Below are 25,606 nucleotides of genomic sequence, written 5' to 3' on the forward strand. Positions count from 1 at the left end.
AACATATAGAACATGCTATACGTTTACCAACAAATCTGTCACTCCTAATTGCTAAATCCCATGAAATCGTATACGTTTAGTCTCTTACCTGAATGAGCTAAATAATATTATTTGATATTTTACGGTAGTGTGTTAATAATTTCACACATAAGTCGCTCCTGAGTATAAGTCGCACCCTTGGCCAAACTATGAAAAAAAACTGCGACTTATAGTCCAAAAAATACAGTATTCATGCACATTTTTCTTTTTTCTTAATGGATGATATTCTTGCAATGTTGCTGTTCTGTTTTGTGAAATCATGATTACCGTATTTCCTTGAATTGCCACCGGGGCGCTAATTAATTTAAAACCTCTTCTCACTCCGGCACTTACCAAAGGCATGCAGTAAAAATTTGAGTTTGATGTAAGCTTGGACCTTAAATCCTACTGAATAGCTCTTAATCTTCTTCCTTTTATGCGACTTCAAATTGCCGGTATTGAAATCAGCCTCCTCCATTTTGAAAATGATGACAGGGGAAGTGTCACTCGTGACGTCACGAGTTTGACCAGGCGGTAATATTTTGGGAAGCGAGTTTGACCCGGCAGTAATTCAAGGCAGGCGCATACTATATGCCCGGCGGCAATTCAAGGAAATACGGTAGGTTTTTCCCAGTACTGCGATGTCAGTACCTGATCGGTCCCAGAAGACGGGATCTGTCCACACATGCGCGAAGACATTGTCACTTCCTGTCAATTTGTTTTACAGCAGTCATGTTGGTGCACTTTTTACATGTTTTTGTTTTGCAATCGTTATTTCAATGTCAATATCATACGAAAGAATACATATAAAAGAAGATAACGAAACAAACATTATTTAAGAGTGCAGTAATTATTTTAAAACGTACACATCCGTGCAGAATCCTGAACGATTCGCTGAGCTGCCTCAAGTGGCAAAGAAATCGATTTTTTTGACTACTTTATTCACAGCAAATTTACAGTATTGACTATTTAAAAGTCTACTTTTTGTTAGGCTGCAGATATAGATTGAAGTTTTTTAAAACAATCAATCAATCAGAGTTTACTTAGTGTGTGAATGTGAGTGTGAATGTTGTCTGTCTATCTGTGTTGGCCCTGCGATGAGGTGGCGACTTGTCCAGGGTGAGTGTGAATGTTTGTCTATCTGTGTTGGCCCTGCGATGAGGTGGCGACTTGTCCAGGGTGAGTGTGAATGTTGTCTGTCTATCTGTGTTGGCCCTGCGATGAGGTGGCGACTTGTCCAGGGTGTACCCCGCCTTCCGCCCGATTGTAACTGAGATAGGCGCCAGCGCCCCCCGTGACCCCGAAAGGGAATAAGCGGTAGGAAATGGATGGATGGATGGATGGATATATAGCCCTCAATCGCAAATACTTCAAAGGGCTGCACAAGCCACAAAAACACCCTTGATCTACATTTAAAAAACAAGGGAGTCAGTGGCGCCCCCTGTGTGTCAATGACAGAAAAGTGAAAATTGTTAAAATTGTGGCGATAAAACGATGATACGCCGTGATTTTTTAAAAATATTCCCTTGTTCATTTGTGTATTCTTGTTCTCTTTGACTATTAGGTAAGCTAATAGTGACGTGGCAGAAGCTCCTTTGTTAAACATTGCAAGTCTAGGAATTTACGGGGCGGCGTGGCTCAGATGGTAGAGCAAAAAAACAGACACTTCTTGGTTGGAAATGCAACTTTCCTAATCCGAGTCACTGCCGTTGTGTCCTTGGGCAAAGACACTTCACCCACATTGGTCCCAGTTCCGCCCACACTGGTGTAACTGTTGCTTGAATGCAAATGATGGGATTTTCAATGTTAAGCGCTTCGAGTCACCAGAGAAAAAACGCTATATAAATATAATTCACTTCACATGGAACATCTTTCGGTACACACTAAAAAATGCTGGGTTATTTCGATAACCCAATTCATGAGTTGCGAGTGTTGGGTTAAATTTTGGAGTTATTTTTATGAAGAGCAATCCATTTTTGGGGTTATAAGTAGAGATGTCCGATAATGGCTTTTTTGCCGATATCTGATTTTCTGATAATGTCCAACTCTTAATTACCGATTCTGATATCAACCGATACCGATATATACAGTTGTGGAATTAACACATTATTCTGCCTAATTTTGTTGTGATGTAACACAGTTTTCCTAAATAAATCAACTCAATTAATAGAAAAAATGCCAACATGGAACTGCCATATTTATTATTGAAGTCACAAAGTGCATTATTTTTTTTAACATGCCTCAAAACAGCAGCTTGGAATTTGGGACATGCTCTCCCTGAGAGAGCATGAGGACGTTGAGGTGGGCAGGGATAGGAGGCGGGGTTGAGGTTTGTGGGGGGGGGGGGTGTAAAGGGTAGCGGGGGGTGTATATTGTAGCTTCCCGGAAGAGTTAGGTTCTGGGTATTTGTTCTAATGTGTTTATGTTGTGTTGCGGTGCGGATGTTCTCCCGAAATGTGTTTGTCCTTCTTGTTTGGTGTGGCTTCACAGTGTGGCGCATATTTGTAACAGTGTTACAGTTGTTTATACGGCCACCCTCAGTGTGACCTACAAGGCTGTTGACCAAGTATGCTTGCATTCACTTCTGTGTGTGAAAAGCCGTAGATGTGATATGATTGGGCCTGCATGCAAAGGCAGTGCGTTTAAGGTTTATTGCCACTCTGTACTTTTCCCTACGTCCGTGTTCCACTCTGTACAGCGGCGTTTTAAAAAGTCATAAAATTTACTTTTTGAAACGGATATTACATTTTAAAGCATTTATCGCGCGATAATATCGGCAGTCCGGTATTATTGGACATCTCTAGTTATAAGGGTATTATTTCAACTCAGTTTCTAGGTTTTCAAAACTATCAACCATTTTTGGGTTGTTTTTCAATGATTTTTGCATTTTTGGGTAAAAGGCTTTTTTTTATTATTAAACATGTACTTTTTTCATTAAGGGAATTTTATTATGGATTAATCTCATTAACATTATTCAAAATTGCACGTCTTATAGTATGTACATGACAATATTTGAGCATGTTGTATAGACCTACTACAATAAAATGTCACTCATATCTTGCCTTTGAGTATATTTTATCCATTCATCCATTTTCTACCGCTTATTCCCTTTTGGGGTCGCGGGGAGCGCTGGCGCCTATCACAGCTACAATTTTTATGGAACAAAAATTATTTTGATCATTAGTTGGGAAGGAGTAGGACAAACCAGCAGTAAAATTTATAATTTTGAACCAACTATTTTAAACCAATACTTGGGTTTGAATAACCCAACATTCTAGCTGAGATATGCACCAGAGCCCCCGCGACCCCAAAGGGAATAAGCGGTAGAAAATGGATGGATGGATGGATGTAGTGAGCATAACTCAGCTTTTGTGTTGAATAAATTTAACCCAATAATTGGGTTATGAATCAACCAACATTGAGTTAGCATAACTCAACTTTTGGGTTAAGCAGTTCAACCCAATAGTTTGGTTGGGAATAACCCAACATTAAGTTATCATAACTCAACTTTTTGGTTAAATAATTAAACGCAAAAGTTGGGTTGAAAAAAATTTAACCAAAATGTTGAGTTAAAATAACTCAAATAAGGGGTTCGTCCATTCCTGAACGAGCAGTTGGGTTAGAATCTGGGTTATTTTTTAACCCAACATTTTTTATTGTGCACAAGAACAGGAACTAATTGAGTGTGCATGTGACTGCTCGTTTTATAAACCCCGTTTCCATATGAGTTGGGAAATTGTTTTAGATGTAAATATAAACGGAATACAATGATTTGCAAAAAAAAATTCAACCCATATTCAGTTGAATATGCTACAAAGACAACATATTTGATGTTCAAACTGATATACTTTTTTTTTTTTGCAAATAATCTTCAACTTTAGAATTTGATGCCAGCAACACATGACAAAGAAGTTGGTAAAACTGGCAATAAATACTGATAAAGTTGAGGAATGCTCATCAAACACTTATGAGGAACATCCCACAGGTGTGCAGGCTAATTGCGAACAGGTGGGTGCCATGATTGGGTATAAAAACAGCTTCCCAAAAAATGCTCAGTCTTTCACAAGAAAGGATGGGGCGAGATACACCCCTTTGTCCATAACTGCGTGAGCAAATAGTCAAACAGTTTAAGAACAACCTTTCTTAAAGTGCTATTGCAAGAACTTTAGGGATTTCAACATCCACGGTCCACAATATCATATAAAGGTTCAGTGAATCTGGAGAAATCACTCCAGGTAAGCGGCATGGCCGGAAACCAACATTCAATGACCGTGACCTTCAATCCCTCAGACGGCACTGTATCAAAAACCGACATCAATCTCTAAAGGATATCACCACATGGGTTCAGAAACACTTCAGAATACCACTGTCAGTAAACACAGTTTGTCGTTACATCTGGAAGTGCAAGTTAAAGCTCTACTATGCGAACCGAAAGCCATTTATCAACAACATCCGGAAACGCCGCCGGCTTTTTTGGGCCCGAGATCATCTAAGATGGACTGATGCAAAGTGGAAAAGTCCATCGTGTCATCCGGACCAAAGGGGAAGCCTTTGGGAAGCCTGTTATCGACACAAAGTTCAAAAGCCATCATCTGTGATGGTATTGGGGTGCATTAGTCCCCAAGGCATGGGTAACTTACACATATGTGAAGGCAACATTAATGCTGAAAGGTACATACAGGTTTTTGGAACAACATATGCTGCCATCTAAGCTCTACATAAAGGAAACGGTGTTGTAATAAAGAGATAGTTGATGAACCAGCTCCTCGCCATCCTTTTAACAGTTACAATATTTTATATGCACACAATCAATTTCGTCAGGAAATTTCCGCGATTCCTCTGCAAATTCCAGAAGTGTTGGCAGGTCAAGAATGCGTTTGGGGCCTTGTTTGTTTTCCTTAAAGGCCTACTTAAATGAGATGTTCTTATTTAAACGGGGATAGCATGTCCATTCTATGTGTCATACTTGATAATTTTGCGATATTGCCATATTTTTGCTGAAAGGATTTAGTAGAGAACATCGACGATAAAGTTTGTAACTTTTGGTCTCTAATAAAAAAGCCCAGCCTTTACCGGAAGTATGTGCGCGTGACGTCACGAGTTGCAGGGCTCCACACATATTCACATTGTTTATAATGGGAGCCACCAGCAGTAAGAGCAATTCGGACCGAGAAAGCGACAATTTCCCCATTAATTTGAGCGAGGATGAAAGATTTGTGAATCAGGATATTGATAGTGAAGGACTAGAAAAAGAAAAAAAGAAAAAAAAAGCGACGGCTCCGGGCGGCGGCAGTGTGAGCGTTTCAGGTGTAATTAGACATATTTACTAGGATAATTCTGGAAGATCCCTTATCTGCTTATTGTTTTAATGAGATTGTAAAGATTGTAAAGACATACCTCGAGGTCGGATGGCTGCGGTGAACACGCAGTGTCTCAGAGAGAAGCCGAGGAGCCAAGCTCACAGCTGCCTTTTTTTGACGGCTGCTGCAGGACGACGAATAATCCAATGATGTCTCCGGTAAGATATATACATCACAATTTTCCCATCCAAAAACAAGCTGGTTGACGTAGAGAAAACATGTTCGCTTGACCGCTCGGCTTCACAACAAACAAAGAAACACCGGCTGTGTCTCGGTGCTAAAGACAGCTGCAACCCACCGCTTTCCACCACCAGCATTGTTCTTTATAGTCTCCATTATTAAATGAACAAATTGCAAAAGATTCAGCAACACAGATGTCTAAAATACTGTGTAATTATGCGATTAAAGCAGACGACTTTAGCCGCTAGTGGTGCAGCGCTAATATTTCCTGACAGTCCGTGACGTCACGTGTACGCGTCATCATTCCGGGATGTTTTCAACAAGAAACTCGTCGGAAATTTTAAATTGCAATTTAGTTAATTAAAAAGTTGCAATGTTGATATTTCATCATTGATATATAAGGGCTTCACGGTGGCAGAAGGGTTAGTGCGTCTGCCTCACAGTACGAAGTTCCTGCAGTCCTGGGTTCAAATCCAGGCTTGGGATCTTTCTGTGTGGAGTTTGCATGTTCTCCCTGTGAATGCGTGGGTTCCCTCCGGGTACTCCGGCTTCCTCCCACTTCCAAAGACATGCACCTGGGGATAGGTTGATTGGCAACACTAAATCGGCCCTAGTGTGTGAATGTGAGTGTGAATGTTGTCTGTCTATCTGTGTTGGCCCTGTGATGAGGTGGAGACTTGTCCAGGGTGTACCCCGCCTTCCGCCCGATTGTAGCTGAGATAGGCGCCAGCGCCCCCCGCGACCCCAAAAGAGAATAAGCGGTAGAAAATGGATGGATGATATATAAACTATCAGACTGCGTGGTCGGTAGTAGTGGGTTTCAGTAGGCCTTTAACTTTCACATTTGCATGTGTCTTTGTGCCAGGTGTGACCATTCCTGTCTACTGCGTGGTGGAGGACGCGGATGTGGGCGTGGCCAACGAGGGGCGCCGTCACCGCCATGCGGAATTTGTGCTCGTCCGGAAAGACGTCCTGTTCACACAACTGGTGGAGACGGCGCTGCTATCCTTGGGATACTCGCACGGCTCGGTTGCACAAGCTCGAGGTGTGTGTTCGTGTGTACGTGTGTGTGTGTGTTTTTTATCACAACTGGCTCCCACTGCTGTATATGACTAATCACACTTCTGTAGCGCTTAGTAGCATCATCACAAGCCCAACTCTCTACAGGGACAATATGTCCCTTATTTTTTTAATCATTTACAACCAAATATTTCTGGTTTGGTCACATCTGGGAAATACTAAAGCAAAATGTTCCGTCACACGTGTTTGGTAATTCATGAGTAATGAATTATTAACAGCAGCAGCTCAATAGATCGGAGCTGTTTTCCAGATGTGCGGCTCCACCACATGAGTGCACTGGCTGCCAGAAAGTTAAGACAATGAGAGCAAGTTGTGTTGTTTTGTTTGAATACCAGGAGTAAACATGGAGTCGGGTATGACATTCCTGGTGGCGTGCAAACCGAGTGGAACGCCCTGAATGCCACCCCTTTCTGCCCAAACTTTTTTTTTTTTTTTTTTTCTCTCCAAATAAATATATTTTGTCTGGCATCCCGTCAACGCCACCCACCCTCTCCACAAGTGCGGTTACAACCAAAAATTATACAGTTCTTTTTTTTTTTTTATTTATTCAATTTTTCTTTTAGCTTCGGCTTGGGAGAATATGTTTAAAGCCGGGCAGGAGGGTCTTTGGACAAAACTTCTGTCAGAAACTCTCACTGACGGAACTTCCATCATTAATATTACAAACAGCGTTTCCATATGAGTTGGTAAATTGAGTTAGATGTAAATATAAATGGAATACAATGATTTGCAAATCCTTTTCAACCCATAATCAGTTGAATGCACTACAAAAACAAGATATTTGATGTTCAAACTCATAAACTTTCATTTTTTTTGCAAATAATAATTAACTTAGAATTTCATGGCTGCAACACGTGCCAAAGTAGTTGGGAAAGGGCATGTTCACCACTGTGTTTCGTCACCTTTTCTTTTAACAACACTCAATAAACGCTTGGGAACTGAGGAAACTAATTGTTGAAGCTTTGAAAGTGGAATTCTTTCCCATTCTTGTTTTATGTAGAGCTTCAGTCGTTCAACAGCCCGGGGTCTCCGCTGTCGTATTTTACGCTTCATAATGTGCCACACATTTTCGATGGGAGACATGTCTGGACTGCAGGCGGGCCGGGGAAGTACCCGCACTCTTTTACTAAGAAACCACGCTGTTGTAACACGTGGCTTGGCATTGTTTTGCTGAAATAAGCAAGGGCGTCCATGATAATGTTGCTTGGATGACAACATATGTTGCTCCAAATCCTGTATGGACCATTCAGCATTAATGGTGCATTCACAAATGGGTAAGTTACCCATGCCTTGGGCACTAATACACCCCCAAACCATCTCAGATGCTGGCTTTTGAACTTTGTGCCTAGAACGATCCGGATGGTTATTTTCCTCTTTGTTCCGGAGGACACCAAGTCCACAGTTTCCAAATATAATTTGAAATGTGGACTCGTCAGAACACAGAACACTTTTCCACTTCGCATCAGTCCATTTTAGATGAGCTCGGGCCCAGTGAAGCTAGCGGCGTTCCTTGGTGTTGTTGATAAATGGGTTTTGCTTTGCATAGTAAAGTTTTAACTTGCACTTACAGATGTAGCAACCAACTGTAGTTACTGACAGTGGTTTTATGAAGTGTCCCTGAGCCCATGTGGTGATATCCTTTACACGCTGATGTCTGTTTTTGAGGCAGTACCGCCTGAGGGATCAACGGTCCGTAATATCATCGCTTATGTGCAGTGATTTCTCCAGATTCTCTGAACCTGCAGTGATTTCTCCAGATTCTCTGAACCTTTTAATGATTTTACGGACAGTAGATGGTAAAATCCCTAAATTCCTTGCAATGGTTCGTTGAGAAATGTTGTTCTAAAACTGTTTGACAATTTGCTTACAAATTGGTGACCCTCGCCCCTTCCTTGATTGTGAAATACTTAGCATTTCATGGAAGCTGTTTTTATACCCAATCATGGCACCCACCTGTTCCCAATTAGCCTGCACACCTATGGGATGTTCCAAATAAGTGTTTGATGAGAATTTCTCAACTTTATCAGTGTTTATTGCCACCTTTCCCAACTTCTTTGTCACGTGTTGCTGGCATCAAATTCTACAGTTAATGATTATTTGCAAAAAACAAAATGTTTATCAGTTTGCACATCAACTATGTTGTCTTTGTAGCATATTCAACTGAATATGGGTTTAAAATTATTTGCAAATCATTGCATTCCGTTTATATTTACATCTCACACAATTTCCCAACTCATATGGAAACGGGGTTTGTACAATATTTACATAATGGTGGACTTCAACAACTAATCAATGTAATCACAGGGGTCAAACTTAAGGAGTGCCACATATTTTAATATAGTCTGTCACATCAGCAATGTGGCCTTCTACCTCATTTAAACTTGCCTGCCAACCCATTTAATGTGACCTGGTATCTCATTTAAAATGACCAAACACTATATTTAAAGTGACCTGCTGCCTCATTAAATTTGGCCTGCCGCCCCTCTTAAAGTATCAATCAATCAATCAATGTTTACTTACATAGCCCTAAATCACTAGTGTCTCAAAGGGCTGCACAAACCACTACGACATCCTCGGTAGGCCCACATAAGGGCAAGGAAAACTCACACCCAGTGGGACATCGGTGACAATGATGACTATGAGAACCTTGGAGAGGAGGAAAGCAATGTATGTCGAGCGGGTCTAACACGATACTGTGAAAGTTCAATCCATAATGGATCCAACACAGTCGCGAGAGTCCAGTCCAAAGCGGATCCAACACAGCAGCGAGAGTCCCGTTCACAGCGGAGCCAGCAGGAAACCATCCCAAGCGGAGGCGGATCAGCAGCGCAGAGATGTCCCCAGCCGATACACTGTCAAATCATTAATATGGCCTTCCACCTCATTTAATTTGGCCTGCCACCCCTTTTAAAGTGGTCCGTCAAATCATTAATGTGGCCTTCCACCTCATTAAATTTGGCTTGGCATACCATTTAAACTTGTCTGCCATATTATGATATGATATAGATGAGATGACGACTTGTCCAGGGTGTACTACGCCTTCTGCCCAAATTCAGCTGAGAAACGCTTCAGCACCCCCCACGGCCCCAAAAGGGACAAGGGGTTGAAAAATGGATGGATGCCATAATATTTAATGTGGACTGCCATACTATTTAAGTCGGGCTGCCACTACATTAAGTGGCCTGCTACCTTATTTAAAACGGCCTGCCACCCCATTTAAGGAGGTCTTCCACATCATGAAGGTGGACTGCTACCTCATTTAAAATGAAACTACCTCCCCATTTAAACTGGCCTGCAACACCATTTAATGGGCCTGCCATATAATTTAATGTGGACTGCCACACTATTTAAAGAGACCTGCCACGTCCTTAATGTGGGCTGCTACCTCATTTGAAATGGCCTGCCACACCATTCAAATTGGCCTGCCATATCTTATATTGTGGACTGCCACACTGTTTAAGGAGACCTGCCACGTCTTTAATGTGGGCTGCTACCTCATTTAAAATGGCCTGCCATGTCATTTAATGTGGACTGCCACACTATTTAAGGATATCTGTCACATTCTTAATGTGGGCTGCTACCTCATTTAAAATGGCCTGCCACACCATTCGAATTTGCCTGCCACATCATTAATGGGGGATGCTACCTCGTTTAAGATGGCCTGCTACCTCATTTAAAATGATCCGCCACCCCATTTATTTGGCCTGCCATTGCATGTAATGTAGACTGCCACTCTATTTAAGGAGACCTGCCACGTCCTTAATGTGGACTGCCACCCTATTTAAGGATATCTGTCACATTCTTAATATGGGCTGCTACCTCATTTAAAATGGCCTGCCACACCATTCGAATTTGCCTGCCACAGCCTTAATGGGGGATGCTACCTCGTTTAAAATGGCCTGCTACCTCATTTAAAATGATCCGCCACCCCATTTATTTGGCCTGCCATTGCATATAATGTAGACTGCCACTCTATTTAAGGAGACCTGCCACGTCCTTAATGCGGGCTGCTACCTCATTTAAAATAGCCTGCCACACCATTCCCACATTCTTAATGGGGGGTGCTACCTCATTTAAATTGGCCCGCCACCCCATTTAAATGGCCTGCCATTACATATAATGTGGACTGCCATACTATTTAAGGAGACCTGCCACATCTCTAATGTGGGCTGCTACCTCATTTAAAATGGCCTGCCACGCCATTTAAGTGGCCTGCCACATCATTAATGTGGTCTGCTCCCTCAATTAAAATGACCTGCCACCCCATTTAAATTGGCCTGCCATATAATTTAATGTGAACTGCCACGCTATTTAGGGAGACCTGCCACATCTTTAATGTGGGCTGCTACCTCATTTAAATTGGCCAACCACACCATTCAAATTTGCCTGCCACATTCTAAATGTGGGCTGCTACATCATTTAAAATAGCCTGCTACCTCATTTTAAATGGCTGCCACACCATTCGAAGTTGCCTGCCACATCCTTAATGGGGGATGCTACCTCGTTTAAACTGGCCTGCTACCTCATTTAAAATGGCTGCCACACCATTTAATTGGCCTGCCATAGCATACAATGTGGACTGCCACTCTATTTAAGGAGACCTGCCACATCATTAATGTGGTCTGCTACCTCATTTAAAATGACCCGCCACCCCATTTAAGGTGGCCTGTCATATCATTTCATGTGGACTGCCACAATATTTAAGGAGATCTGCCACCTTCTTAATGTGGGCTGCTACCTCATTTAAAATGGCCTGCCACACCATTAAAATTGGCCTGCCACGTTCTTAATGGGGGATGCTACCTTATTTAAAATGGCCTGCTACTTCATTTAAAATGGCCCGCCACCCCATTTAATTGGCCTGTCATATCATTTCATGTAGACTGCCACGCTACTTAAAGAGGCCTGCCACATCATTATAATGGCCCGCCACCCCATAGGCCTGCTCAGTGGCCTAGTGGTGCGAGTCTGCCCTGAGATCGGTAGGTCGTGAGTTCAAACCCCGGCCGAGTCATACCAAAGACTAGTTATTCCTCGTCCTGCAGGGATGATACTTGTGAGAAACTTACTTTATTTGTCGCCATGGAGGCAAGGATTAGTGATTTACAAGTAGCTACCGGACCGGTGCTTTTCAGAGGTGGTATAGTACCGAATATGATTCATTAGTATCGCGGTACAATACTAATACTGGTATACCGTACAACCCTAGTCCACGCACACATACGCAGAACATAGACTTGACCCTAAGGACAAAGGATTACGTGTGGACAAAAGTCCAAAATGCATATAAAAATAAGCATTTTTAAAGTACAGGGGTACATAACTCAGGGGTTGGCCACCCAAAATGTTGAAAGAGCCAAATTCGACCAAAAATACCAAAAACTAAAAGCCTTATATAAGTCTTATAATGAAAGCAACACATGGTGTAAGTGTTTATACTAGCTATTAACTATCAAAATGACTGTTTCTCAGGCTGACTTACATCTTTGTTGATAGAAATGTTGAAATGTAATATTTATTCTACCAATTTTTGTACATTGGAAAACATTAGTAAAACGAAGGCTTCTCGGAGGGTGAGATAACTTCTGGAAATTACTGGCTTAGATGTATGTGTCCAAGTTTAAGGAAACGGCAAGCTGTCTTCTTCTAATAGATTTATTACAATCTCTGCTGTGGTCTGGAACAACATGGCACACTAACAACTATCAGACATGTAGCCATTATTACATACAGATAGTGTGTCAGGAGACATGCAAATATAAACTAAATACACCGAGGACATAAGTAAAAGAGATTAAATTAACCAAATATACCTACACATCCTTTTTCTACCGCACTTGTTCAAGAAGTTGCAATAAGGGTAAGAAGTGATTTATTTATTATCGGTAAGTTTAAAGTTTGCCCTCCTGGGTGTTCTTCAGACCGCCAAACACCGACATGAGAGCCTGTTTCAGTGTTACAATATTTTTTTATTTTTCAATAAGTCTCTCAGTTGCTTTCCAGCAATTGTCTTTTTCCTCTTTCGTTCTCACTCGCACTCTGGCTCCAGCCCCGAACCCGTCTTTCCTCCTGGCTGCTGCGTATAAATTAGATAAAAAGGCCCAGGCTGGCCTTCTACGTACCTGTCGCTGATTTCGAGGCTGGTCCTGGCAACACCCCGCTTTGCTGCAGGCCCGCAGGCCACGCCCCCTCCACATTTAGCTTCAGGATTACAATGTTATTACAAAGAATAAGAGACCTATTGTACTCTAGAAATGTTGGTCTTACTTAAAAATGCACGTGTTTAGTCGTGTTCAGTGTTGAAGAAAATATTATACGGCGCTTGCGGAAATACATTTTAAAATATTTGGATTCTTGGCTCTCAGCCAAAAAGGTTCCCGACCCCTGTTCTAGATAGTAAATATTGTTTATAAAAAATACAACTCCAGTAGATATATGAGGTAACATATTACTAATATATAGTATTTATTTACATTGGAGAGTTGATCTCCACAATATCTCCTTCCAGCAGGGTTCTTCATCAAACACACCATCAGCAGCTTTTCTATATTTTTGTGGAAAAATGTCGGCCGTTTTGATTATATTTTAACATCCTCGGCTGGGGTTAACGACTCATTCAGTATGGTGCAGAGTAACAGTGATACTCTTAAACTATTTCTCCAAAGTAAATTTATTAAAGGCTTCTTTCTCTACTTCAGGAAATATCCAGCACTGTCCTTTACGCTCACTTTCTTCCATTCTCTATGGAGAACAAAGTGATGTTGATTTCTAGCTGTAAGTTACTTTTAGCGAGTAAGACCAGATGTTGGTCAGTGATGCTTGCAACTCACATTTTTCATTGCAACGTAACAATAACAATTCACCGAGAGCCATCCCTTATGTCAAAAAACTTAAAGGCCTACTGAAACCCACTACTACCGACCACGCAGTCTGATAGTTTATACATCAATGATGAAATATTAACATTGTAACACATGCCAATACAGCCTTTTTAGTTTACTAAATTGCAATTTTAAATTTCCCGCGAGTTTCTTGTTGAAAACGTGGCGGAATGATGACGCGTACGTGTGATGTCACGGACTGTAAGGAAATAGTAGCGCTGCACCACTAGCGGCTAAAAGTTGTCTGCTTTAATTGCATAATTACATAGTATTTTGGACATCTGTGTTGCTGAATCTTTTGCAATTTGTTCATTTAATAATAGAGACTATAAAGAACAATGCTCTTGGTGGAAAGCGGTGGATTGCAGCTGTCTTTAGCACCGAGACACAGCCGGTGTTTCTTTGTTTGTTGTGAAACAGAGTGGTCAAGCGAACATGTTTCTCTACCTCAACCAGCATGGTTTTGGATGGGGAAATTGTGATATATATCTTACCGGAGACATCAGTGGATTATTTGTCGTCCTGCAGTAGCTGTTTAAAAGGCAGCCATGAGCTTGGCTCCTCGGCTTCTCTCTGAGACATTGCGTGTTCACCGCAGCCATCCGACCTCGAAGTATGTCTTTACAATCTTTAAATCTCACTAAAACACTATCAAAACAATAAGCAGATTAGGGATCTTCCAGAATTATCCTAGTAAATGTGTCTAATTACATCTGAAACGCTCACACTGCCGCCGCCTGGAGCAGTCGCTTTTTTTAGTTTTTCTAGTCCTTTACTATCAATATCCTAATTCACGAATCTTTCATCCTCGCTCAAATTAATGGTGGCTCACATTATAAACAATGTGAATATGTGTGGAGCCCTGCAACTCGTGATGTCACTTCCGGTAAAGGCAGGGCTTTTCTATTAGCGACCAAAAGTTGCTAAATTTATTGTCGATGTTCTCTACTAAATCCTTTCAGCAAAAATATGGCAATATCGTGAAATGATCAAGTATGACACATAGAATGGACCTGCTATCCCCGTTTAAATAAGAACATCTCATTTCAGTAGGCCTTTAAGTTGAGATTCCACTGTATCCGTGTCCCTGTGGACACGTCTTTTTTTTATTTTTTCAAATGAATCAATTTTTCCTGGCCTACGTTGTGTCGTGTCGTTCAGGTATCATCAAGGTGGGGCATTGGAAGCCGATGCCCATCCACTACCTGACGGACGCTCCAGAGGCCACAGTAGCCGACATGCTGCTGGACGTTTACCACATGGTCACATTGCGGATCCTGCTCCACAGGTGTGGGTTGGACTTAGAAAAACACACGATGACGTTTGTTTGTGTGAGTATCTAAAAGCAACTTTCCATGCATGCAGCTTCGCCCGGCTGGAAGAGCTTCCCTCCGAGCAGTGGACGCACGCCACCGTAAGGAAGGCCCTCAGAGAGCTGCTCGGCGAGAACGATCAGAGTGCTGTGGCTAAGGAGTGCCCGCTTTCCCAGGTGAGCAGAACCAGCACGCGACAATTTGAGGAGCAGGTGTCCAGTTTTGCTGTTGAAATGAGATTGTAGCTTTCAGTTCAGTTAGGGAGTAGGCTGATGTCCGCTGAATGGCTGATAGGACTGACTTTTCAAGCACTAAGTGCCAGAAAAGTATGCCTACAACCTGTCTACAATTTTTGATGGAATAATAAAAGACTGCATCCGTTGTTAGATGTTTAGTTGGGTTTATGAGAAAAAATGTCACCAAAATGTGCCTCGGTTTAGCCCAGACCAAAGATCCAACGCATTGGTGACCATACAGAGGGCCCCATGGGATGAAATTAAATACATCTTATATTATTACTTAAATATGTCATTAGTTAATTGTAATTACAATTAAACACATACATATGTTATTAAATATGTCATTAATTCATTCAATGTGACACTATTGTTTTATTTGATCAATTCTTAATTGTAATATTAAATTATTGAATTAAATAATTTGATATTTATTATTTAATACATCATTTCATAATTCCATGTATTGTTTTAAGATCTGATTTATATGTTTTCAATCATGTCATTTATTTAATTTAATTAATTATTTCAATAATTCATTCATAATTTAATTATTTATTTGATTAGTTATTGATTTAATTATTTATTATATAATTATTTCATGATTGGATTATTTAAAAATTCTAATATTTATTTTTCAATTATCTCATGATTTGTGTAAGTGTTTCATTATTTGTATAATTATTTAATGATTTAATGAATTATTTCATGATTGAATTAATTGTTACATGATATAATCAATTGTTTTATGATTTAATGATTCCTTAAATTAGTTTATGATTCAACTATTTCATGATTTAATTATTTCACAAATTATTGTATTGTCAGTTTTTTTTTTAACGTATTTCATTAATTAAAATAGCCCTGCGATAAGGTGGCGACTTGTCCAGGGTGTACCCCGCCTTCCGCCCAATTGTAGCTGAGATAGGCGCCAGTGCCCCCCGCAACCCCAAAAAAGGGAATAAGCGGTAGAAAATGAATGAATGAATGAATGAATTAATAAAAATACAATTTAATTACCAATTTTGAGATTTATGTATTTATTTTTTTAAATGGGTGAGTTTGAGAGATAAAATCAATGCAGCGCTGACACACAGGTTCATGAAATGTTTAAATAGATTCTTAAATCATGAAATAACTAATTCGGTCATTAACAATTAAATATGAAAAAAGTTAAAGTACCAGTGACTGTCACACACACTAGCTGTGGCAAAATTATTATATCCTTAAAACTTAAATATTTACATAAATAAATGATTCATGAAATAATCAATTAAATCATGAAATTATAAAATATATAGGTGGCGACTTGTCCAGGGTGTACACCGCCTTCCGCCCTATTGTAGCTGAGATAGGCGCCAGCGCCCCCCGCAACCCCGAAAGGGAATAAGCGGTAGAAATGGATGGATGGATTCTTATATTATCGAATTATAAAATCATTACATAAATCATAAAATATAATGAAATCATTCAATATTGCAAGTATTTCATTAAATCACAAAATAATTAAATAAATCATTAAATAACAACAATCAGTAATTAATTATATGCTTAAATAAATAAATAACATTTTATTCAGATACATTAATATCACACTGATGTATTTATTTCCAATTATAATTAATCAATGACACATTCAAATAATTGTTTGAATATGTATTTATTTATTAAATGTCCCATTTAATGGTGACCCAGTTTGTGGGCTATTTTATTGCCGTGCCATCAAGCGCTTTCCATAGCCCATGCGTGTGAGTGACGAACTCATTGTTCTTGCATATAACACACTTTGATAAAGAAAGTGAGCAACTATTCAATTAAAAAAACTCTCTTGCACAGGCCTGGGCAATTATTTAGACTAGGGGGGGGGTCAAATTTAGAGGAAAAAAAAGTGTCTGGAGGCCGGTACATGATTTTTTTTAGGAACACTAATACAAAACCTCATAATAATAATCTGATTGAATGCTAAAAATGTCATGACAGACCACCTTAAAAAACGCAATGTCATTTCAATTTTTTTAACTGAATGAGACACTCAGAATTTACATGAAAATTAAGAATGTGGGATTTACAATATTAACTATGAACGCTAAAACATTGAATATTGACAACATATGAACGTCACACCCACTCTCGGTCGACATATTTTACAATCAAGCGAAACGCAACAAAAATGCTACAAACAGATCAAAATATGAACGTGAAGGGTAAAAAAAACAAAAAAAAAACACCTACAATCTGATATACCACTAAGCTTTAGAGCAGAGCTGGGCAAATTAATGCCCGGGGGCCACATGCGGCCCGTTAAGCTTTTCAATCTGGCCCGCCGGACATTCCCAAATAATTTTAGATCTTTAAGATGTGAATGTTGTCTGTCTATCTGTGTTGGCCCTGCGATGAGTTGGCGACTTGTCCAGGGTGTACCCTGCCTTCCGCCCGATTGTAGCTGAGATAGGCGCCAGCGCCCCCCGCGACCCCAAAATGGAATAAGCGGTAGAAAATGGATGGATGGAAGATGGAAAGTGTAGCTGCCATTATGATGTGCAGTCAAGTTTTCTAATGACCGTAAGTCTTGAACTATACAAAGTATTTTAATGCTTGGAATCTGCACTTTTGCATGATATACTAGTTACTATGGTCATCTAATTAGTTACTATGGTAATCTAATTAGTTACTATAGTCATCTAATTAGTTACTGTGGTAATCTAATTAGTTACTATAGTCATCTAATTAGTTACTATGGTCATCTAATTAGTTACTATGGTAATCTAATTAGTTACTATAGTCATCTAATTAGTTACTATGGTAATCTAATTAGTTACTAGAGTCATCTAATTAGTTACTATGGTAATCTACGTCACAGCAGCTCAGATGAGCCACCAAGCAGTGTGGGTGGGGAGCGTTTCTACAGGCGCGGAAGGAGATTTTCACAACAAAGTTCTAAAGCTTAGTGATATATCAGATGTATCAGATTGTAGGTGGGATTTATTTTTTACCCTTCGCGTTCATATTTCACTGTCTGTTGCATTTTTGTTGCGTTTCACTTGATTGTAAAATGTCTCGATCGAAAGGGGGTTTGACATTCATATTTTGTCAATATTCAGTGTTCATAGGAAAAAAGTTAAATTACATAACATTTTTTAAGGCGGTCTGTCATAACGTCTTTAGCATTCCATCAGACATTATTGTGAGTTTTTGTATTAGTGTTCATAAAAATAGATATAGCGGCCCCCAGACACATATTTTTCCTCTAAATGTGGCCCTTGAGTCAAAATAATTGCCCAAGGCTGCTTTAGAGCTTTTTTTTTTATAAAAATATCCTTACGTGTGTCAGGCTTGGACTTGGTCTTGGGTTGTTTTCCCGAGGTGTGAAGCGAATGGAGTGGAAACGGTGTGAAGGTAGGTTCATATTTAATTTATTTGCTCATAAACTAAAAACAGGAACAAACAAAAAGCGCTCACAATGGAGGTAATAAACTTGGGCTCTGAAACAAAAGACTAGCACAAAGGCTATAAACTATAAACATGAAACACAACTATTGTGCTATGGCATGAATCACAAAAACTTGGACAAAATGAACAGCAAAGCAAGGCATGAAGCAGATAATTGAGGTCGTGAAGGAGGTGATGTTGCCAGCCTGACTACCTGGTAACTGTGGCTTAAATAATGAACATGATAAGTGAAAACAGGTGTGAGACAAAACATGTGAACTGATTGGTCGTCATGGTAACAAAACAGGGAGTGAAAAAAAAAAAAGGAACTTAAGTCCAAAGGTCAAAAGCACCTGGTATTCCTAGACAGTCTCCCATCCAAGTACTAACCACGCCAGACACTATTTAGCTTTGAGAACAGATGAGATTGGGGATGCTCAGGGTAGTATGGCCATACAAAATTCATGATCAGACATGACAGATGAAAACTAAATCAGTTGGCATGGTAACAAGACAAACAAGGAAATGCAAAACAGAACTAAATATCCAAAAAATTAAACATAGCATTACCAAAACAAAACATGAACCATAGGCGTGACAACGTGTCCCTGACATCAAGACTTACTTAATTTGAAAAGATCACTGCACATCATAATGGCAGCTACACTTTCCATCTTAAAGATCTATTCATCCATCCATCCATCCATCCATCTTCTTCCACTTATCCGAGGTCGGGTTGCGGGGGCAACAGCCTAAGCAGGGAAGCCCAGACTTCCCTCTCCCCAGCCACTTCGCCCAGCTCTTCCCAGGACAGCCGGGAGACATAGTCTTCCCAACATGTCCTGGGTCTTCCCTCGGGAGGCGTTCGGGTGGCATCCTAACCAGATGCCCAAACCACCTCATCTGGCTCCTCTCGATGTGGAGGAGCAGCGGCTTTACTTTGAACTCCTCCCAAATGACAGAGCTTCTCACCCTATCTCTAAGGGAGAGCCCCGCCACCCGGTGGAGGAAACTAATTTCGGCTGCTTGTACCCGTGATCTTATCTTTTCGGTCACGACCCAAAGCTCATGACCATAGGTGAGGATGGGAACGTAGATCGACCGGTAAATTGGGAGCTTTTCCTTCCGGCTCAGCTCCTTCTTCACCACAACGGATCGGTACAGCGTCCGCATTACTGAAGACGCCGCATCGATCCGCCTGCCGATCTCACAATCGACTTTTCCCTCACTCGTGAACAAGACTCCTAGGTACTTGAACTCCTCCACTTGGGGCAAGATCTCCTCCCCAACCCGGAGACGGCACTCCACCCTTTTCCGGGCGAGAACCGTGGACTCAGACTTGGAGGTGCTAATTCTCAAGCCAGTCGCTTCACACTCGGCTGCGAACCGATCCAGTGAGAGCTGAAGATCCCGGCCAGATGAAGCCATCAGGACCACATCATCTGCAAAAAACACTGTATTCCAGTTCATTGAAATACCACAACACTGGATGGTGTTCAGATAAGTTAAATTTAAGAACTTGCACACAAAGCAACACTGGAGGTGACTATGATGTGCGAATTTTCCGCCCATGCGTAACAGGTCGCGTTTCGCCGGTGGACGGAGGGGGTTGAAAGGGTCTTAAACGACCATTGTGTGTGTGTGTGGACAAGAATAAGGTTAGGCGGGTTTTACCATGGATAACCTTAGCCGGCTTAGTGTAGAAGGGGCCTTATAAGGACGACGACCTCATGGCTCAATTTGGGTAAGGATTGCTGACGGTGGATGCGCTTCTCATCACCAGCAGCCCACACACACGCACTTGGAAACAGATGTGTACCGCATCCCACGGGAAAAGATGCAGAAACACACTCCTCAATTATCCGCCCCACACACACTCACACAGCCTGAAGGACTTGTGTGTGTTTCAGGCGGGCTCATTTCTGAGTCATAATGAAATAAACGATTAGGGAAAGTGTGTGTGCAGAGTGACTGGTGTCAATTGCCACCTCCGATCTATCGTCCCCTCCTTTTACAAACCCCGTTTCCATCTGAGTTGGGAAATTGTGTTAGATGTAAATATAAACAGAATACAATGATTTGCAAATCATTTTCAACCCATATTCAAATGAATGCACTACAAAGACAAGATATTTGATTTTCATACTCATAAACCTTATATTATTTTTTGTTGCAAATGATAATTAACTTAGAATTTCATGGCTGTGTCACGCCAAATTTCTTCCCCCCTACAAAAAAAAACTCAAACTCAAACTCAAAGCTTCAACAAACGTTTATTGAGTGTTGTTAAAAGAAAATGTGATGTAACACAGTGGTGAACATGCCCTTTCCCAACTACTTTGGCACGTGTTGCAGCTGTCACGCCAAATTTCTTCCCCCCTACAAACCCCCCCCCCCCCATTTACTTCTGGGGTCATGATTAATACAGATGTTTTGTTAACGCTAAATTATAAAAAAAAAGTTTAAAAATAATTTACAAACACAAGCTATGGGATGACAAAAGAGGAAACGTGACCCCGGAAGTAAATGCGTCATCCCATAGCTTGTGTTCGTAAATTGTTTTTTATTGTTTTTTATACTATAGGGTTAACAAAACGTCTGTATTTTTATGACATATTGTTATATTTTTATAATATAGCGTTAACAAAACGTCTGTATTAATCATGACCCCAGAAGTAAAAAGGGGGGGGGGAAGGTTTTTGTAGGGGGGAAGAAAATTGCCGTGACAGGTGCAACATGTGTCAAAGTAGTTGGGAAAGGGCATGTTCACCACTGTGTTACATCACATTTTCTTTTAACAACACTCAATAAACGTTTGCGAACTGAGGAAACTATTTGTTGAAGCTTTGAGTTTGAGTTTGAGTTTATTTTGAACATGCAAGCGTACAACATAATACATCACAATTTCCAGTTTCTTTGAAAGTGGAATTCTTTCCCATTCTTGTTTTATGTAGAGCTTCAGTCGTTCAACAGTCTGGGGTGTCGTATTTTATTGGTCCGGATGACACGATGTCGAATATTTCCAGAAACAATTTGAAATGTGGACTCGTCAGACCAAAGAAAACTTTTTCACTTTGCATCAGTCCATCTTAGATGATCTCGGCGTTTCCGGATGTTGTTGATAAATGGCTTTCGCCTTGCATAGTAGAGCTTTAACGTGCACTTACAGATGTAGCCACCAACTGTGTTTAGTGACAGTGGTTTTCTGAAGCGTTCCTGAGCCCATGTGGTGATATCCTTTAGAGATTGATGTCGTTTTTTGAGGGATCGAAGGTCAAAGTCATTCAATGCTGGTTTCCGGCCATGCCGCTTACGTGGAGTGATTTCTCCAGATTCTCTGAACCTTTTGATGATATTATGGACCGTAGATGTTGAAATCCCTAAATTTCTTGCAATTGCACTTTGAGAAACGTTGTTCTTAAACTGTTTGACTATTTGCTCACGCAGTTGTGGACAAAGGGGTGTACCTCGCCCCTTCCTTTCTTGTGAAGGGACTGAGTATTTTTTGGGAATCTGTTTTTATACCCAATCATGGCACCCACCTGCTCCCAATTAGCCCGCACACTTGTGGGATGTTCCAAATAAGTGTTTGATGAGCATTCCTCTACTTTATTGCCACCTTTCCCAACTTTTTTATCACCTGTTGCTGGCATCAAATTCTAAAGTTAATGATTATTTGCAATTTGAACATCAAATATGTTGTCTTTGTAGCATATTCAACTGAATATGGGTTGAAAAGGATTTGCAAATCATTGTATTCCGTTTATATTTACATCTAACACAATTTCCCAACTCATATGGAAACGGGGTTTGTAGATGCATTTGTGTCTAATCCAGATTCCGTGCGCTTCCTTTGCCATGTGCTTCAATCCTCAGGGGTCCTACAATCATGTATTAATGTGGCTTCTCTTCCTCATTGTCGTCTTCTCCCTCTGTCTCTCTCTCTCTCTCTCTCTCTCTCTCTCTCTCTCTCTCTCTCTCTCTCTCTCTCTCTCTCTCTCACTCTCTGCCAGAGTATGATCTCGACAATCCTCAACAGCTCCTACTATGCCAACATCTCCATCTCCAAATGCCAGGAATTCGGACGCTGGTACAAACGATACAAACGCATCCAAGGTGATGGCTCACACGCACAATTGTGTGTGTGTTTGTGTGTGTGTGTGTGTGTGTATGTGTGTGTGTGTGTGTGTGTGTGTGTGTGTGTGTGTGTGTGTGTGTGTGTGTGTGTGTGTGTGTCAGGCTCATGGATCAGTGGTCGGAAGGATCCGTCACACATGGTTTGTGTTATTGTCACTCTTAATACACACGGCAGAACTAAGCCATCGTAATTTATAATGGGAAGCAGCAACCCTCTCTCCCCATTACACACACACACACACACACACACACACACATGCATACACACACAATATACGGTGGGTACAAATTTGACACTCAGCCAAACCTCACTCGTATTTTTAGTCCCCTAATAACCCAGAATATGACCCTCAATCTAGCACCAGTGTAACGAGAAACAGATTTAGTGCAGTGAGAAAATCCAAGGGAAGAGTGAAGTGAATTATATTTATATAGCGCCTTTTCTCTAGTGAATCAAAGCGCTTTACATAGTGAAACCCAATACCTGAGTTACATTTAAACCAGTGTGGGTGGCACTGGGAGCAGGTGGGTAAATAGAATAGAATAGAATCGAATAGAAAGTACTTTATCGATCCCTGGGGGAAATTCAGCACCACAGTTCGCTCACAATAGACAATAGTAATAATAATAAGTAATATATAACATATATTATATACAGTGGGGCAAAAAAGTATTTAGTCAGCCACCGATTGTGCAAGTTCTCCCACTTAAAATGATGACAGAGGTCTGTAATTGTCATCATAGGTACACTTCAACTGTGAGAGACAGAAGGTGGAAAAGAAAATCCAGGAATTCACATTGTAGGAATTTTAAAGAATTTATTTGTAAATTATGGTGGAAAATAAGTATTTGGTCAATCACTGATGGAAGGAGGTTTTGGCTCAAAATCTCACGATACATGGCCCCATTCATTCTTTCCTTAACACGGATCAATCGTCCTGTCCCCTTAGCAGAAAAACAGCCCCAAAGCATGATGTTTCCACCCTCATGCTTCACAGTAGGTGTGGTGTTCTTGGGATGCAACTCAGTATTCTTCTTCCTCCAAACACGACGAGTTGAGTTTATACCAAAATGGATACATGGATGATACAGCAGAGGATTGGGAGAATGTCATGTGGTCAGATGAAACCAAAATAGAACTTTTTGGTATAAACTCAACTCGTCGTGTTTGGAGGAAGAAGAACACTGAGTTGCATCCCAAGAACCAGTAAAGTTGGCACGTCATGTAATTCGTAAATAAAAACAGAATACAATGATTTGCAAATCTTTTTCAACTTATATTCAATTGAATAGACTGCAAAGGCAAGATATTTAATGTTCGAACTGACACGTGTCTTGGTATTGTCTTGCTGAAATAAGCAGGGGCGTCCATGATAACATTGCTTGGATGACAACATATGTTGCTCCAAAACCTGTATGTACCTTTTAAGTATTAAAATGATGTGTAAGCTACCCATACCTTGGGCACTAGTACACACCCCATACCATCACAGATGCTGGCTTATGAAGTTTGCGCCAAGAACAATCCGCATGGTTCTTTTCCTCTTTGGTCCGGAGGACACAACGTTCACAGTTTTCAAAAACAATTTATAATGTGTATTTGTCAGACAACAGAAAACTTTTCCACTTTGTATCAGTCCATATTAGACAAGCTTGTGCCTAGCAAAGCCAGCGGTGTTTCTGGGTGTTGTTGATAAATTGCTTTTAACTTGCACTTACAAATGTAGTGGCGACCTGTAGTTACTGACATTGGTTTTCTAAAGTGGTGCTGAGCCCATCTGGTGATATCCTTTACACGCTGATGTCGCTTTTTGATGCAGTACTGCCTTAGGGACCCAACGTCACCGGCATTCAATGTTACGTGCAGTGATTTCTCCAGATTCTCTGAACCTTTTGATGATATTACAGGCCTTAGATGGTGAAATCCCTAAATTCTTTGCAATAGCTCGTTGAGAAACGTTGTTCTTAAACTGTTCAACAATTTGCCCATGCATTTTTTTCACAAAGTGGTTACCCTCGCCCCATCCTTGTTTGTGAATGACTGAGCATTTCATGGACGCCGCTTTTATACCCAATCACGGCACCCACCTGTTCCCAATTGGCCTGTTCACCTGCGGGATGTTCCAAATAAGTGTTTGATGAGCAATCCTCAACTTTCTCAGTCTTTTTTGCCACTTGTGCCAGCTTTTTTGAAACATGTTGCAAGAATCAAATTCCAAATGAGCTAATATTTGCAAAGAATAACAAAGTTTTCCAGTTTGAACTTTAACTATCTTGTCTCTGCAGTCTATTCAATTAAATATAGGTCAGAAAGGATTTGCAAATCATTGTTTTCTGTTTTTATTTACGATTTACACAACGTGACAACTTCACTGGTTTTGGGGTTTGTATCATTTACATTTTATTTATACACTTATTTTATGTATTTATCTATTTGAATGTGTGCGTGTTTTCCGCACGTGTGTGCATGTATATGTGTGTTTTCATCTCTTCTTTCTTTTATTCCCCCTGTAAAGCACTTTGTGTTGCAACTTGCCTGGGAATGAAAAGTGCAGAATAAATAAAGTCTGATTGATTGATTGATAATAAGTAAAATACTTACAGTATACACATTTTGTAGGGTTCAACAAAAGAATAGACTTAGCTTCAATCAATCAATCAATCAATCAATCAATCAATGTTTATTAATATAGCCCTAAATCCCAAGTGTCTCAAAGGGCTGCACAAGCCACAACGACATCCTCGGCTTAATGGCAAAGACTACTTCCCGACTTCAGAGAAGACAAACTGAAACGAATACATACTTTGCAAATGATACCCAAACAAGATGGAAAGCACATTTTGTGTTATCAGCAATGTTACATGTTAAATAAAAAAATACATTTTATCATTTAACAAATTAACATTTATTTCCACATGAATATACACAAAAGTGCCGAAAATTGGTACCTGGGATTTGGTGTCGGTACAAA

At 40.5% G+C, this 25,606-nt stretch overlaps 1 protein-coding gene across 1 annotated transcript in view; it reads left to right on the forward strand.

Moving 5' to 3' along the window:
* Positions 1-25,606, forward strand: part of LOC133544275 (DNA-binding protein SATB2-like) — a 56,489-nt gene that overhangs the window by 12,759 nt on the left and 18,124 nt on the right. Inside the window, exons 3-6 of the mRNA XM_061889444.1 lie at positions 6,424-6,603; positions 14,681-14,807; positions 14,885-15,008; positions 22,511-22,613. Of these exons, the coding sequence (XP_061745428.1) occupies positions 6,424-6,603; positions 14,681-14,807; positions 14,885-15,008; positions 22,511-22,613 (534 nt within the window). The remainder of the gene's footprint in view (positions 1-6,423; positions 6,604-14,680; positions 14,808-14,884; positions 15,009-22,510; positions 22,614-25,606) is intronic.

The sequence above is a fragment of the Nerophis ophidion genome, linkage group LG27, assembly GCF_033978795.1.
Source record: "Nerophis ophidion isolate RoL-2023_Sa linkage group LG27, RoL_Noph_v1.0, whole genome shotgun sequence".
NCBI classification, from domain to species: Eukaryota; Metazoa; Chordata; class Actinopteri; order Syngnathiformes; family Syngnathidae; genus Nerophis; species Nerophis ophidion.